General features: G+C 42.6%; 6 protein-coding genes across 6 annotated transcripts; all 6 read right to left on the bottom strand.

The window, feature by feature from the left end:
* Positions 1 to 3294: 3294 nt before the first annotated feature.
* Positions 3295 to 4426, bottom strand: LOC145705045 (uncharacterized). The gene is made up of 5 exons (XM_081782492.1): positions 4246 to 4426; positions 3903 to 4201; positions 3762 to 3858; positions 3448 to 3711; positions 3295 to 3405 (listed from the first exon to the last, which is right to left on the bottom strand). The coding sequence occupies exons 1-5, from the start codon at positions 4424 to 4426 to the stop codon at positions 3329 to 3331; spliced, it is 918 nt and encodes a 305-aa protein (XP_081638618.1). The 3' UTR covers positions 3295 to 3328.
* Positions 4427 to 4541: 115 nt separating this feature from the next.
* On the bottom strand, positions 4542 to 6553 carry LOC145703327 (neogenin-like). Its single transcript, XM_081780673.1, has 5 exons — positions 5888 to 6553; positions 5326 to 5612; positions 4997 to 5282; positions 4754 to 4954; positions 4542 to 4709 (listed from the first exon to the last, which is right to left on the bottom strand). The coding sequence occupies exons 1-5, from the start codon at positions 6517 to 6519 to the stop codon at positions 4634 to 4636; spliced, it is 1482 nt and encodes a 493-aa protein (XP_081636799.1). The 5' UTR covers positions 6520 to 6553; the 3' UTR covers positions 4542 to 4633.
* Positions 6554 to 7839: 1286 nt separating this feature from the next.
* LOC145704650 (uncharacterized) lies at positions 7840 to 8836 on the bottom strand. The gene has a single exon (XM_081782122.1). The coding sequence runs from the start codon at positions 8775 to 8777 to the stop codon at positions 8115 to 8117; it is 663 nt and encodes a 220-aa protein (XP_081638248.1). The 5' UTR covers positions 8778 to 8836; the 3' UTR covers positions 7840 to 8114.
* Positions 8837 to 10354: 1518 nt separating this feature from the next.
* LOC145705040 (C-type lectin galactose-binding isoform-like) lies at positions 10355 to 11161 on the bottom strand. Its single transcript, XM_081782488.1, has 4 exons — positions 11130 to 11161; positions 10899 to 10995; positions 10566 to 10858; positions 10355 to 10481 (listed from the first exon to the last, which is right to left on the bottom strand). The coding sequence occupies exons 1-4, from the start codon at positions 11159 to 11161 to the stop codon at positions 10355 to 10357; spliced, it is 549 nt and encodes a 182-aa protein (XP_081638614.1).
* A 236-nt stretch (positions 11162 to 11397) lies between these two features.
* Positions 11398 to 12695, bottom strand: LOC145705038 (SET domain-containing protein 4-like). Its single transcript, XM_081782486.1, has 3 exons — positions 12196 to 12695; positions 11629 to 12155; positions 11398 to 11576 (listed from the first exon to the last, which is right to left on the bottom strand). The coding sequence occupies exons 1-3, from the start codon at positions 12663 to 12665 to the stop codon at positions 11398 to 11400; spliced, it is 1176 nt and encodes a 391-aa protein (XP_081638612.1). The 5' UTR covers positions 12666 to 12695.
* Positions 12696 to 12752: 57 nt separating this feature from the next.
* LOC145705036 (uncharacterized) lies at positions 12753 to 14962 on the bottom strand. Its single transcript, XM_081782484.1, has 8 exons — positions 14376 to 14962; positions 14167 to 14317; positions 13919 to 14136; positions 13739 to 13874; positions 13588 to 13694; positions 13335 to 13549; positions 13003 to 13293; positions 12753 to 12962 (listed from the first exon to the last, which is right to left on the bottom strand). The coding sequence occupies exons 1-8, from the start codon at positions 14960 to 14962 to the stop codon at positions 12760 to 12762; spliced, it is 1908 nt and encodes a 635-aa protein (XP_081638610.1). The 3' UTR covers positions 12753 to 12759.
* Positions 14963 to 15023: the final 61 nt, after the last annotated feature.

Raw genomic sequence — 15023 nt, 5'->3', positions numbered from 1 at the left:
TTGACGTTCGCAGAAGAGAAAGTATTGCAGATTTTCAAATCGACAATATTGAAAAGTAGATGCTTTTTTCTGAATAAAAAAATATTGATATCTTCTTAGTCTGAAAAAAGAAACTCGTGGGTACTGGATCATTGGAAAACAAATTGAAATCAACAAGGAGATTGAACAAAAATTCAGAACTGTGGACAAGGAAAGTGTTGTGCTCAATGAAAAGTTGCTCAAATTCATGGATCAGCTACAGGAAGGGGTTAGGATTAGGCCCAACCCTTAGAGTTGAATACTAGGCTCGGCAACCTAATTAGAAAACCTGAGTCAGGGTCTGAAAGAGCAAAAATGAAAAGCTGCGTAGCGGCTTTTTTTGTAACAAAACCGCGAAGCGGCTTCGTTTTTAAAGAAGCCGCTACGCGGCTTTTCATTTTTCTCTTTCAGACCCCGACTCAGGTTTTCTAATTAGGTTGCCGAGCCCAGAATGAATATAAACGAAGTTAGTTTCACATTATGAATCCCTCACTACAGGAGAAAGTAAAGACAACCAACATGCTGAAAACACATCTGCTCGAAGCCCAGTACCAAAACTTGGAGTTGCTAGAAAACAAGATGCGGCAGAAAATGGAAAATACGAGAGAGTACTCAGAAGACCAAGTCGAAGATTTACGAAGCGCGATCGCCGCAGATGCTCAAGTAGAAGAAGCAATAACAGGCATGGGTTCATTTTTGAAGCGAAATTTGTAAGAAGTAGAAATGTAAACCTACTCAGCTGGAATCTTTCGTCATCTCAAGGTGCGGCGGCCTCAGACAAGGCTTTCAAAGAAGATGAAGTGTTTGATCACATTTGCACTTTCAGAGACTTTTTCTTTTCTAATGACACTTTTAGCCTCGCATTGAAGAAGCGAAGCTAAACCATCAGCGAGTTTATGCTTCGGATTTCACTTCTTTCATAAGCTTTTTTTATCTATAAATTGAGATCTGAAAATAAGAGGACAAAATGAAGAGCATACGACAGCTTTTCACAAGACCAAAAAAGGACTTGAAAGATATTCACAAGCAATTATTGCTCGTGCAAGATGAAAAAAGAGTACTAGAGAATCAAATAACGATGAAGAATGCAGCCCTTGAAGAGCAGAAAAGACAAACGAGACAACTTGCGCAGAAGTTAAAAATTTTAGGAAATTTATTGAATCAAAAATTTCAGAATATATAGAAATAAGTTATATGATATTACCTTTTTGCTTCAATATTGTCTTAACGCGCGAGCGCACGGCGCCCCTTTTTCGGGGCAGAGCCCGTTTATCCTCGATTTTTTCAAGTTTTCATCATCGAAAATTTTCGTTACCCCACCTTGCTGGGGCTAAATTTTGTCGACAGTGTGTCTATTATGTCTTGTAGAAGACTTTTTTTGACCTAACAATTTACTGGTTTTGCGCTAGAATGTTTAAATGGGGTTTGCCCCGAAAAAGGGGCGCCGTGCGCTCACCGGGAAAAAAATTTTGTGCGCTCCCGCGTTAACCCGTTCAAAAAATCGAGATCTTAAAGTTACATTTTTTAATGAAGTTCGTCAGTGTCACAATTGAATTGTTTCAATTTTTGCTAACTTCTCACGAGTTTCTCATAGATTTTTTTAAATGAAAATGATAATTTAGTCCCGCGGTAAACTTTTATCATCGACTTACGCCATCTATCAGACCACTTGACCTGAAAATTTATCCAGACTATTTGTACCTACAACAATTTGTAGATTGAGAGCGAGATTAAATGAAGCTGGGCCGTTCTATTATCAAACAATCTCATCTTATTTCCACCCATTTCAATAAACATCGAAGACGAAAATAACGCGATCATGAGCGTTATGAACAAAGACAAAATCAGCATCACGAAAAAGGCCGACTGGCTTTTGAAGAAATGCCTCTTGGAACTTGCTCTTGTGAAGCAAAACTTTGACAACCGAGATCAAAAGTACATTTCTCGGACTTCCATGAATGTAACCCTTTTCTCACTGGTTTTTACCAAAATTGTTTAGTCAAAACTACAGCTTGCCATGAGCTGCGTAGAAAACCTCAAGACTTTGGTCACTCCCGCCCCAAGAAAAATACAACAAGAGAGCGATAAAGCCATCAGCTCAATTCGCTCCTCATCGAAACCAAAAATCATGAGTACTTCAATCACGAATATTTCTTCCTCAAAAATCGATGAAAATTATGTTCCAAAGAAAAAATTCCGAAAACGAGAATTGCTTTCTGAAAGCAACAATAGGACTGTGCGCCGCAAATATTTTCTTCATATTTTTTTTAATTTGAAAGCCCAAGAAAAGACTCCGCCCTGTTTCCGTCGCTGCTAGCGTTGCTGAAACTGTCATCATCAAGAAAAACGCCAGATCAAGAGTACTTTTCTTCGTGTTTTCTTCCAATTGAATGATTCAGATCCCAAAAACTACGAAACGAGGGCGATTTATTAGTCTCCCGAATGAACTTCCTGACAACCGGCTCGACGCAAAGCGAAAGATTTTAAACCGAATGAGATTGAAAACTATGACCGAATAAATTGAAACATGTGTTTTTTTACAGTAATATTGGCTTTATTAACAGCAAGACGTGATAGATACGAGGGCAATTTTTGTTCTGCTCTGCTATATTTATAAAATATATATCATAATTTTTTATACTCACGTGGTAAATGTCCACAAAGTTTCTTGAAATCCTTGCAGCAATCGTCAAACAGCAAGCAAGAGGAGTCACAAAAACGGGCGATACTGGTTATGTCGTCGAAGGTCGCCAGAAGGAAGGGGCGAAGAAGGGATTTTGTAAAAATTACAAGTACTTGATCCCTCGATTTTTTACATGGCGACATTCGGCGATATAACCAGTGCCCCCACAAAAACAGTCTCTTTTCCACTCATCATTTGGACTTTCAATCGATGTCGGTTGCTCTTCGCAAGGAATGCCGAACTTATTCAGTAGCTTGTCGTTGCATCCAAAGCATTTCAGCTCTGTTCCTAGACAGCACATCTCCTCTAGTGTCTCTCCCCGAGTCTTACAGAATGTTTTACCTCCTGTAGACCGTGTCTTGATGTTTCCCTGCGCAAAATCGCTGGTTAAAAACAGAAACTTCAAGCTCAACATCATGTTCTCTTGACTCTTCCGAATTGCTTTGGAAAAAATAATCGTGGAAATATTATACTAAAAGTGGATGACCCTCGATTTTCCGGGATTCTCCCTTGATCCTCGGCAAACCGGATTTTTCTTGCTGATTTCGACAGAACGCGACGTTCAGTGGGTGAGAGTGAGTGATTTTATTCTTTTGTATTTCCGAATAAAAATCAGTAACAGTGGCTTTATTTACAGCTTCCGGCAGGCATTGGCATCATAATCGCGTAGTACAGTTCTAAGCATCGCTCCGGCGAATAAAGAGCTAGAATAAAATAAAATCTGATCCTCTTCTATTGAGACTCACATTTTGACTCGACTCCATTTTCACTGATAACGTTTTTCTCCAAACCACAGTAGCCAGAATAGACAACATCTCCAATTTGAAAAGCAGAGTTGAGTTTTCGATGATTCTCCACCATATTTCCCAAGATCTTCCACTTCCCATATCTATACTCAAAGACATCGTTTGGCGAGCTAGTATGATCGCGTCGGCCGCCAAAAGCATAGATGGAGTTTTCATCGGCAGTCAAGGCCATTCCATAAAACTCAGCTACTGGGGGACTCGCGCCTTTCAAAAGTTTCAAGCTCAAAGTAATCTAAGCATTTATCTGATTATACCTTCAACCCAGGCCTTGTTCTTTGAATTGTAAATTTCGACTTTACTGTGGCAATCTTGATAAGTATTTCCGCAGCCTCCGACAACATACATTTGATCCTATACGAAAAATAATGATCGAATTATAGGAAAAAAAAACGAACATTGAAAGTGATCATTCCGGCAAAATCGTGGCTTTCTCTTGTTCGGCCTTCCAAAGGGAATGACCCGGATTCTGGGGTAAATGAAGCGCATCCTTTTTGCGGCTCTCCGTAGAAGCAAAGCTGAACAGCTTCCTCGTAAACCGTACAAGATCCATACATTCCGTTTATGTGAGGAACTGGTAGTTGCTCGGCCTGCTCTCGAATTCCGCAATCTTCTATTTTTGCTATCATTCGAGGTCTGTAATATCCTCCGAGGACAAAATAAGAGCCTTGGAACTGAACGACACAGCTGTCTTCCACTAGAAAAAAGAGCTAGAAAATGAAAATGAAGCGTCGTAGAAACCTGCTGGGTAAGAATGCTCAAAATTTACTGTATGAAGTTGATCAGTGAGAGTATTGATGACTAGCGCGGGCCAGTAACCTGCTTGGTACGTATTGAGTACAAGTAAATCTGTATCAGTTGCTGTTGCATTGAGCGCGTTGGAAGTTGCGGCTAACTGTATCAAAAAGCTCTTGAGTTTCATTTTAGTCAGATTGGCCGACTATTTTACTGTGACAATATGAGCATTTGGTCAAATCTCATGAAAATGAACTTTCAAAGAGTTTTCGACTTTATGAAAAATTCTGTTGAAGTTGAGATTAGCTGTATTAGAAAAATTTCGGTGGACATGAAAGCGGGAAGTTTTTGAAGGAGTTTTGTACAGAATCTGATTGATCTCAGCAATGCTTGGTTAAATACGCATACCGTCCACGGGCTGAGCGCGGACATGTTCTTGTTCTCGTTCTCTTCTGAGTTGGGCCTTCCGCCTAAACAAGGAAAAATCGGGAAATTTATGATAAAGGGGGCGTACCTGTATTTCTTCGCGTAAGTTCCAGCGACGATGAAGATTGCCACTACGACGAAAGCGACAAGAATTCCTCCGACAAGAAGCAAGTAGTTGTCACCTTCTGGTTCGGAGACTTCGACGACCATGAGGATTTCAGCCTCAATATCGCCGAGGAAGTTGTGTGCCTTGCATTTGTAGTTTCCCTGGTCCAAAATGTCCAGGTCTCTAGGATCAGATAAGCTCTTAATTTGAAATGTAGAAACCTACCTTACTGTGAGAATCGACATTCCCTGCAAATTCATCACATTTAGCTTGTCGATATTCGTGGAAGCATCAACTTTGGTGCCGTTCGGGTAAAACCAAGAAATAACTGGCGGAGGTTCGGAAGTGATGTTGCACGAGAGCTTTGCGTATTCGCCTTCTACTTTGTTGATTTGCGTCGAGATTCCAGTGATTTGCGGCTTAGTTCCTTCAATCACTTTCAAATTGACTTTTCGCTCAACTTTTCGAAAGCTGATTGTTTCCAAGTTGCACCAGTAGGAACCAGTATGCTCTGAAAATTAAGCTATTCTCGGGAAAAGACGCTTTTTTCTCACCAAGAGTGAGATTCTGAATGAATAAATTGCCGTCAACAGTCACGTCTGGATCGGTATCATTTTTATCCAGCCCGATTTTGTCGTTTATCCATCTCACTTTTGGAACCGGGTCTCCAGTGAAATTGCAAAAGAGAGTTGCGTTTTCGCCAATTGTATAGATCGTCCTGTAGGCCTCGGAGTACACATCATCTTCGTTTCTCACGTGACCAGCGTTGATTACTCTTGGTTCTGTGCAATTTGATGGGCCTCCTTCGACACCTCGGCAGATGAAGCCCAAGTCAACGAATCTAAATAGAAATTTTTAGATAAATGGCTTTTCTGGGCTAAGAATCCGTTGTCGAAAACCTGAGTCAGGCTTTGAAAGAACACTTATGAAAAGCCGCGAAGCGGCTTTTTCAAAAACGAAGCCGCGAAGCGGCTTCACCAAAATTTCGAGATAGACTGTAATGGTATTTTTTGGGAAGCCGCTTCGCGGGTTTGTTTTTGAAAAAGCCGCTACGCGGCTTTTCAAAAGTGTTCTTTCAAAGCCTGACTCAGGTTGCCTCAAGTTTTTGCTTCTTACCTGACGTCTTCAAACGCCAAGTCTGACCACATTCTGAATTCGTAATTATCGCAATTGCAAGGCATCGGATTCTTGGCCATTTGAAATCGTTGGAGTTTGATTTTGTTGAAGTGCCACCAGTCGACGTGGAAGATCTTGTTGTTTGTGATCGTCAGCCATGTTAGCTGCGGCATTTCGCCAAAGTCTTTAGGGATGACTTCGATTTGGTTGTGGTCGAGATGGAGGCGGTTGAGCGATTTGAGCTGGAGCCAGATGCCGTCGAGGAAAGTAGTGAGGTTGTTGTTGGAAAGAAAGAGGGTGGTGATGTTTCCGAGATTTTGGAAGGAGTTCCGATCGATCTCTTCGATTTGATTCTCTTCCAGATGAATCACTTCCAAGAGCGGCCATTCTAGCTTCAAGCCGAAGTCGTGCTGGTGGATTTTCTTGATTTTGTTGCTGTTCAGCCTTAGGTCCCTGATTTGCTTCGTGTTGTATCCATAAGGAACATCTGTTAGTCCCCCACTGTCGCAGTAAAATAAGCCAGTATCTTTGGTTCCATCGGCTTTTGATGTCTGACCACAGCTCCTACATCCTTCTGGGCAATAACAATCTATCTTCGTTAAAATCTCTAGTAGAATTAATAGTCTTTTCATGGTCGGGATAAATTCTCTAGAAATCGAATCATTGAGAGGTGCAAGGTTATGGTGGTGGTGCTCACTCAGTGACTGGCGTGCGTCATTTGGTGCGATGGCCCTGGGGCACACATTATTCCAGTGAGAGTCAAGTGCATGCAGATCCGATCTCTAGAACGAGAAATCGGCGGCCATAAGATGAGAAGTTCGACTGTCTACAAGGAATTTTAGATCGGTCGACAATCACAAACATTCCAGCACATACGAATAAGTTTTTTAACTATATTTCTTCTGTTTTATCAAGAGGACTCTTTGGCAACCTGACTTTTAATGGTCGGGTTATTTTCATGAAACAACGCACAAGTTCTGAATTTTCGCTGGGAAAATTCATGAGCTTGTGAAATCTTAACAATCGTTCTCGGATGAGATTCTCCCGGAGAATATATCCGCATTGGAAATGGGAGTGACAAGGCAGACTCCCATAATCTTTCGGGAAACAAAAGATATGTCAATATTATATCGGATTGTACCTGTTTGACTCGATTCCCAAATGCCTGCTCCACAATAAAAATGCTTTTTAACATCATGAGAACAAAGAACTAATTGCCACCAAAACCTTGACCGTCAGACATCGTCAAAATCTTTTCTTTTCTTATATAAGATTCAGCAATGTTCCCACGAGTTTATCTTATATAAGTGTTTGATCATCGTTATCCCAAAATCAGGCTTTGCCATTTGAAATTTTATGACCTTTGTTCAGTTGAAATTTCAACAAGGAAAAAAGGTCCTCCGCTGGAAATTTGGTCGATGGACGTTGATCAGTCCAGGGTCTTGCGAGTTGCTACTTGGCGCACTTCTTGGCATTTTACTCGTGTGATTCTTGAGTAAATAGTAGCATGAACTGGGCACGACTTTTCTCCGTGATGGAATCGTACGTTGAAGAAGTTGAAAACACATTAGTTGGGTGGCGCTATTTTCCTACAACTCACATGATTACGGGACTCTCATTTAATTACGTTTACGGAGATTAAATAGCTTAGGGACATGGATATATTGAGCTTTAATCGTGTAATTATGACGGTAAGGCTTGGCAGCCTGTGTTCAAACCCTGAGTCAGGGTCGTGAAAAGGCCTACGCGGCTTTTTCAGGACCCTTCCTCAGGTTTTCGACCCAGGTTTCCGAGCCCAGTTTGAAGGAAAGTTGCGTCAAAATGCACTGATTAGACACTCGATCATCAGGGCTTAGTACCTAAAGTGACCAGGTTGTCACGCCCGCTTTGCCTGCTGATAATCATCGCTCCTGTCCTCAGAACTCATAAATGACACGATAGTTTCTTTGAGTGTAAAAAGTATTTCGCTATTGAAAGTGAGTTCGTATTGAATTCAAAAACAATTCAAACAAAAGGTTGAAAAATGAACAGGCTAGAAAATAATTGTAAGCATTTGATAAGGCAGCAGTTGTTTATAGGGCAGGAAAGGTTTGGTCAAAAGAAAGCGTTTTTTGGCATCTAATACATGTAGAAAGTCCAGACTTGGCTTCTTTATCTTTTCATCATTCTTCTATGCTAGTGTCGTGAGGTGAGTTTTTCCATTGTGTTTCGAGCTCCTCGCTTTTTCTCAAGAGGGTGTGGCCTTGCCCGTGGCTTGAGCCCGCCGTCGTGCCATGTCCTGGAGCTGTGCCATCACTTGGTGCCAGCTGGGAAGATACTTGGGCAAGGAGTGAATATGTCGCCGCGCGTGCTTCGTCAGATGATCGGATCGCATAAACCGCCGCATGCAAACTGGACATTGGAAGGGCTTCTCGCCAGTGTGGACCTTTCTGTGGCGGCTGAGCTCGTCGGAGCGGGCGAACCGCTTGCCGCAATCTTCCCAAGTGCAGTGATAAGGGCGCTCCCCGCTGTGCGTGCGCAAATGCGCTGTGAGATGGGACTTCTTTTTGTAGGACTTGCCGCAGCCGGGCTCGGTGCACTGGTGAGGCCTGAGGCCTGACCGGGCAGGTTGTGCGACTGGTGGCTCGTCGGTGGAAGAGCTCATCGAGTCGTCGCAGATTTCTGGCGTTCCTACGCTGGCTGGTCGATAGAGCGGGCCACAACGAATCACTGACGTTCTGATCGGGCGGAGATACTCCTCTCCGTTCTCTTCCATGTCTTCCGCGTCGGAACGGTCCATGCTGCTGGAAGAACAGATACTCTCACTGCTACAAGTAGTAATGCTGCTCGGCGACGCTTCTCGGAGAAATAAAAGACCTCTAGCTGCTTCCAGACGGTTGTCGATTAACATTAGGAGGAGTCCAAAGTTCAAGTAAAAAGAAAGTCAACTTTTGCTCTCCGGTTTTTTGTCTAGAGATAGTTATGGGCGGGAGAGGCGAGACGACCTCAAATTTAAAAAGGGCTGTGACGCCCACACCCGCGTGATCGACGCATGCTCACGGTGTGCTTCTACCTCTCTTGGCTACTACGATCGCCAAGGATCTGGGCGGGGCAACCAACCGAACACAACTTCTTCACCTTTCGAGCTTTCCAACTTTTCTCCCCACCTTGAGCCCCCTTGTGGGGTGTCAATTTGGGGCCATGGGGATCCAACAGGGGATGATGTTCCGATGACGTAATTTTTATGTAACAGCGAACGTAGTAAGTAGGTGTGACTGTAGCGCGAAATTGAGTGACTTGTCCGACTGAATGTCAGCAAGAAAAGGGTTGGAAACGCATCCAGCAAGAGTTCCCTTCACTATGGCACTAGAAATGGGGTTTATCGCTCTTTAGAATGACCCAAAAACCTGCCGTGCATAATCCATTGACGAAAGAGTCCGTAGATGGCCGGAGGACTCGGCCCTGTTACTTTGTAGTTATATAACGGCACAAGCCGCACCCATTATGCGCACGCAGCGAGCGCCTGACCAACACGGAGTCATCCAGCGGAAAGCCCCGGCCGTCTGGGAAGACTTGGCCCAGCTACCCTGAAAACACCCGTTTCCTGAAAAACAGGGAACAATGAAAATATTTTCGAGGGGTCAGACGAGAGCGCAGTGGCCTAATTGACGGGTTCATTGGGTTTTAGCGTTGTTTTTGGAGCTAAAAACCGATAAAACAGGCCCCTTAATCTCGCGGTCCAAAATTTAGACTTGATAAAAATCTTCTTTAGACGTTGTTTGATGATCTAATGTTCACTGATTGACCTAAATTCTGTCAATTCAGTGATCATCAATGGAGGAAATGAAAGGCATTTTCGATGAATATCGAAATGTCACGCCATTTTTACGCTGAACAACATTAAAACCAAGCATTTCAATAAAGACTCCAAGGGTCAAAAGACGACTGCTGATTGAGAAATCGATTCAGGACGTCTTCATTGTTCCACTTCCCATGAATGGTACAACGCATGAACATCACGATTTGAACATCGAACTGAAATTCAGTCATTATGATAAATTCCGAATTGAGAAACTGATGAACTCATTGATGAAAAATTTCGCTAGAGAGGAAACAAATCAAAGACCATAAAAATTGGGCGCTAATAAAAGTGAGTTTGAGACTTTTTCTGATCACTTGGTTTGATGATATAATTTGGAGCAACAATTAGCGCCTTACATAACTGCTAGTCATGCTAGTCAGTTTATGCGTTGACGACTTTGATGATTGTGAGGTCAACGAGTGTGGATCGTTAAATAAAGAAATATTTTTTTTAGATTTTTTGGTATGCAGTGGAAAATAAAGAAAATGAGTTTGGATGGTGGATGAGTTTTCACATTGGAATCATGAGGTCTTGTTCGGTTATTTCCGTCGACGCGGTTCCTTTTCCAAGCTTAAAAATGTACAATTTTAACCATTCGAAAGTTCATCTCCTCAAAATCGATGGATTTAAATAAGCTTAGCTCCTGTGGTACTATCGTCGTCCGTTTCTCCGGGAAAGGCACAGTCCTCGACTTGGCAAGCAAATGGGTGACGTTCCGATTTGCAGCATTGGTCTTCCCAAGTAACATATCCACTGAAAAATCATTCAATTAAACATCATCACGGAAAACATAATTTATGTTATCGATCAATCAGTGTGTATCATCGCTGCCCCTACCGTGACCCCATGAGCGCGCAGTTCTGCTCCCAAATGCCGTAGCGCCCGCGACAGCAGTTATCCGGTTGATTTTTATGCCAGAAGCCGGCTGGAGCGGGTTTACCGTTGCAGCCCATCCAAACGCCTTCGTTTTCCTTGTCGTTGTAGCCGATCCAGATTTGGTCTTCGGTCCAGTTGCTCGCTTTTTGAAGAAGATACTTGATCTCAAAGGCTTTTGCTGGATACTCGATCGTGACAAGCTTTCCTCCCTTCTTTTTACAGCATTCAAGAGCGTCATTCCAGGATTTATGGACCTTTCAAGTTATCAAGAAGAAGAAAAAAAAAGAGAGATACCAAGAAGACTTTTACACAATGCCCGTTTTTATCAACGACCCAGTCTTCTTCCGGCTTCCGACATTGTCTAACTTGTTCGGATTGCTCTAGCAATGTTCTTAGATGTCGGTTTTAGGGAGACATTCAGAGACATTTGTAGACATTTGAGACATAGCAAGAGTCTAATCGTTCTCAAAAAGTAAAACCGTAGCTAGAATAATGGCCAAGCAAGACGTTTTGCTGCTCTAGAACCGCTTGACACGAGGTAATTCCATGCTCAGCATCCTCATGATCCTCATGATCTTCAGCTAGTAAGAACCCAAATTGGGCAAAAATCATCGACAACTTCATAATTTTTTGCGAATTCCGAGTAGTCTTTCGCAAGAACAGAAGACGTCTCTTTCTTGTTGGAGGACTGTTAGAGTTAAACACTTGAAAAGCTCGCTCTTTAAAAAAATTCTAAAGAAGTTGGTGAAACAAACAACTCCTGGTCGCTGAAGATACTGTATTTGTTGAAATTTCAGAGTTCAGGTTTAAAATATGATAAAAGATTGAATTGCTGGAAGCAGCGTTCTATGACTGTAAGTTCGCTCTCTATCAATCGCGTCACTAAAAATCTTCTGTACTCATCTGGCTCATTGAATTTCCCGAAGCGGGTGAGTTTGAGTTCAAGATCAGTGCGTCGCTGATTCAGCAGGTCTGAAATTTTATGAATAAGAATAATTACTACCGCTTTATTTGGTGGGCTAACCTTTTAGAAAGAAAAAATTCGGGTCCGAAGATCGTAATTTTTCCATGTTAATTTCGCATTCAGCTGTCAAATAATCATCACTGGGTTTCCCATGAAGCATAGATTGAGGACCATTTTCGTTGATTGAAGCGAGTTGTTCAGGGAGAGCAGCATCGATTTCTTCCTTCGAAAAGAACAAGATTTCGCCCTTGGCACTTTCTAGCGCCATTCCGTAAATTGCAAGAAGCATGAGATTTTGATGAGTATGAGGACCGTACGTCACGAAGAGCTCTTCGTCCTTTTTGAGATCCCTAGCTGCGTAAATCGTAAGACTTGAGCCCGGAGGATTAAAGTAGTGAGAGTTTGGCGTCGTTTCGTGATTCCAGACATCGTAAATCGGAGCCAGTTTGTGACAGTTTGAAGATTCGAGAAACCAAACAGGCCTGGAAGAAGGATCTGGAAGAGCGTCGGACAATTGCCGGCTCATAACGAGATTCGCGGCAAAATTGAACTCGTTGAACTGGATCTCATGGTCAGCCTTTCGCGCTCTGGAATTTTCATGATTATGATTCTATCCAGCACTTCTACCTTTGATATCGGATTTTCATGAGTTCTTGAGCTTTATGCTTCATTCTCAATACTTGAGGCGATAGAAATTCATCGTATTTTTCATCCCAATTCGCGAGAATATAGCGAAAATCCTTGGTAATTGCATCAAAGAACGGGTGGAGTTCCGAGTCCTCTTCTTCCTTCAGCTCATAATAAATGTACAAAATTAGTGTGTCGACGCAATCAAGTGTCGGTACTTTCAATTTGACCTTCGTCTTCAATTCCCGTATCGCTTTCTTTACTGTGATCTGATCCTCGTACTCAATATCCAGCAAAATCGAGCCCCGTGGAATGTCCTTTTCCGCAAAGACACCTAGCTGCCCATATGGCGTAATCTTCATCCGGACTAGCTCCCTCGGAAAATACATTTTCTGCCACTTTTCCAGAGCATCAGCTTGCTCCATCGTCACTGTCGAGGACAATCCAGGCAAAAGTAAAGCGATTCTCATTTCTCTTGAAACATTACAACAATTTGCGTCAAAAAATAGCTTGAGGCGAGAACAGGGTTGATTTTTAAACTTTATTTATGTGGACCACGGAAAATCAGATTTTGGGAACGACTATTCCAAGGATTGCGATTTGGAAGACGCTTGATACAGCAGCCAAACCTATCGCTACTCCGCCAACAATAGTCAGAATGCTAGCCACTGCGAAGTTACCATCGCTTACGCCGTCAGTTACGTATTTATCTTGATAGATAACGTTTTCGTCGAACAGCTCTTTTGTAATCAGGGTCGTGTTGATTGCTAAAAATCTTTAAAACCCTGCCAATTGTCTTAAAACCACCTTGGAATCTGCTGTCATATCCCAAGTACTCAGCCATATTCAGGTGCATTCCAACGCCTCCAGAACCAATGATCCCGCTCAATTTAAACTTTGCTTCGTCCAACGTCAACTCGTTCGACTTTGAGAGCTTCGATTTCTCAAGAAGATAGAACTGGATTTGGAATTTGTCAGCTTGATCGAAATTGAAGATTTTAAGCCTGTTAATTCTCAAAAACCCAACTCCGGCAGCCCTGGCTAGTGTCTCTCGCAGTCGTTTTTCGAACTCAATTTTGAACATGTCTCGGACGACATCTAAAAAATCAAAAGTGAGAGATTTTTTCTCTAACCCTAACCTGGTCCAGTTCCATCAACATCAGTCATGTTGATTTGCAAAAACGAATGCTTTTCTCCCGCGAAGCATTTCGAAGCAGAATCAAATGCATTTGCCGGAAACGATTTCAGCCCTTCATCGTAGTAATAGATAGAATAGTCGACGTGGTGGTGGTGCCCGTCCGGTGTAACTGGATCTGCGGAGCGAGTTCTCAAAAGAAGCGGCTGCTGTCGCCGACTAAAGAATCAAAGTTTCCATCTTCCAAAATTAACTACCTTTCTTGATGCGTGTAAAACTTCCACGAGCTATCGGAAAAATACCAGTCAAATGTGTATTCTTTCTTGTCTACAGTTTTCTCAGCAGTCCATGAGTTCGCTAAAACCTAAATTTTTGATAAAACAATCAATCGAAAATTCTAGCCCTTACATTTCGAACAGTAGAATTTCCTTTGAACCAGTAGGCTTGTGGATCATCAGTTCCCCAAAATTCAGCTGGCGATTTCATCGAAACCAACCCACCGTGAATTGTCGTCGAGCTTCCTGGAAAACTGTCGTCGGATAAGCTAAGAAGGACGTTAAAATGTGCTCTTCCGATGAAAAAAGAAACCTCCAGGACGAACAATTTCCATAAAGCAAGTCGGTGCAGTAAACAACATCTCCTTCATAGTCATTTGTGCATTCAAGCTGCGTCTTGCCGAAAAACGAAATCATGTCGGCAAAGCCATTTGTCGAGAAGCGGTATTTTGAAAGCTGAACATCTTGAGAATAAGTGATGTCGAAGTCGTAGATTGGAAAGTCGTACTTCTCAGAACCATAGATAATGTCCTTGTCAAGATTATTTTTCGCGCATCAAGCTAAATTTTGGTAAAAACATTGAATCTCTTCCTTGATTTCAGCCATCGCGTGGAAGTTCTTGCTCTTGAAAACTGGGATCTCAGGCTTGTGGCTTGTTTTGCAGGGCGTCAAAGCGGGTATTTGAAACACTTCCACGGGTGGTTCCTCCCAGCTTAAATTTTTTATGTCAAAAGAAAAAAATGATTGAGAGCTGTCAGACTCAGTCAGACCGAAATTTGAAGATTTCGAAAATCTCATGATGGTCAACTCCTGGAAGTCGGAAGCTCAGTCGCATGGGTCGTAGAGGAATGTTTTCACTGGATGTTTGAGCGGTGATAACTTCGATGCTCCCGGTCGATTTCGAGCTCGAATCTTTCAAGTCGGCCTTCCACTTCCAAACCGGGATTCCTCGGACTGTTTCGTTTGTCTTGACTTTTGTGATTCCCTCGACGCGGTTTTTGGAAATCAAGGACAGAGGAGGAATGAATTGGTACTTCTCGCCATTCAGTTCAAACTCCGGCTCGTTCTGCCAAGCTCTTGTTGTGCAGTCGAATTCATCATGCAAGAGATGAACTTTTTCATTTGGCTTGTCCCAGAGAGCAGTCACATACGCGCCGTGAATCTTCCGAGACATGACCTTTTTTGGATTCGTTTTCGTTGCATCGTAGCTGTGATAGAACTGCACAAAATCTGACCATTGAACATCTGAAGGTCGCGACCAGACGCCATAGAGGCCGTAAGAGCCTTGGTAATCAGGCCAAGCATCTGGCTGCGTTTGCGCCCAAATTTGAGGGAGAAAAAAGACTGCTTTCCACATCTCTCTTGATTTTTAAATGAGTTTAGTTCAAGCCGCGCCCGTGCATATACGATTTAACGAG

This window comes from Oikopleura dioica, chromosome PAR, assembly GCF_907165135.1.
Source record: "Oikopleura dioica chromosome PAR, OKI2018_I68_1.0, whole genome shotgun sequence".
Classification (NCBI taxonomy): domain Eukaryota; kingdom Metazoa; phylum Chordata; class Appendicularia; order Copelata; family Oikopleuridae; genus Oikopleura; species Oikopleura dioica.
Note: the sequence above shows the minus strand (reverse complement) of the source record. Positions and strands in the feature narration are given on the sequence as shown.

Bases quoted from the DNA above. Each gene is read 5' to 3' on its own strand.
- LOC145705045 (XM_081782492.1), bottom strand. From the start codon at position 4,426: ATGAAACTCAAGAGCTTTTTGATACAGTTAGCCGCAACTTCCAACGCG. The intron at 4,202-4,245 runs GTTTCTACGACG...TCTTTTTTCTAG, and splicing joins TGAGCATTCTTACCCAGCAG to TGGAAGACAGCTGTGTCGTT. The intron at 3,859-3,902 runs GTTCGTTTTTTT...TTTTTCGTATAG, and splicing joins CCGGAATGATCACTTTCAAT to GATCAAATGTATGTTGTCGG.
- LOC145703327 (XM_081780673.1), bottom strand. From the start codon at position 6,519: ATGAAAAGACTATTAATTCTACTAGAGATTTTAACGAAGATAGATTGT. The intron at 5,613-5,887 runs GTAAGAAGCAAA...ATTTCTATTTAG, and splicing joins TTGGCGTTTGAAGACGTCAG to ATTCGTTGACTTGGGCTTCA. The intron at 5,283-5,325 runs GTGAGAAAAAAG...CTTAATTTTCAG, and splicing joins CATTCAGAATCTCACTCTTG to AGCATACTGGTTCCTACTGG.
- LOC145704650 (XM_081782122.1), bottom strand. From the start codon at position 8,777: ATGTTAATCGACAACCGTCTGGAAGCAGCTAGAGGTCTTTTATTTCTC.
- LOC145705040 (XM_081782488.1), bottom strand. From the start codon at position 11,161: ATGCTGAGCATGGAATTACCTCGTGTCAAGCG. The intron at 10,996-11,129 runs GTTCTAGAGCAG...CCGACATCTAAG, and splicing joins GAATTACCTCGTGTCAAGCG to AACATTGCTAGAGCAATCCG. The intron at 10,859-10,898 runs GTATCTCTCTTT...ATAACTTGAAAG, and splicing joins ATTGTGTAAAAGTCTTCTTG to GTCCATAAATCCTGGAATGA.
- LOC145705038 (XM_081782486.1), bottom strand. From the start codon at position 12,665: ATGAGAATCGCTTTACTTTTGCCTGGATTGTCCTCGACAGTGACGATG. The intron at 12,156-12,195 runs GTAGAAGTGCTG...TGAAAATTCCAG, and splicing joins ATGAAAATCCGATATCAAAG to AGCGCGAAAGGCTGACCATG. The intron at 11,577-11,628 runs GTTAGCCCACCA...ATAAAATTTCAG, and splicing joins GAATTTTTTCTTTCTAAAAG to ACCTGCTGAATCAGCGACGC.
- LOC145705036 (XM_081782484.1), bottom strand. From the start codon at position 14,962: ATGTGGAAAGCAGTCTTTTTTCTCCCTCAAATTTGGGCGCAAACGCAG. The intron at 13,550-13,587 runs GTAGTTAATTTT...TTGATTCTTTAG, and splicing joins TTTTACACGCATCAAGAAAG to TCGGCGACAGCAGCCGCTTC. The intron at 12,963-13,002 runs GTGGTTTTAAGA...AAAGATTTTTAG, and splicing joins ATATGACAGCAGATTCCAAG to CAATCAACACGACCCTGATT.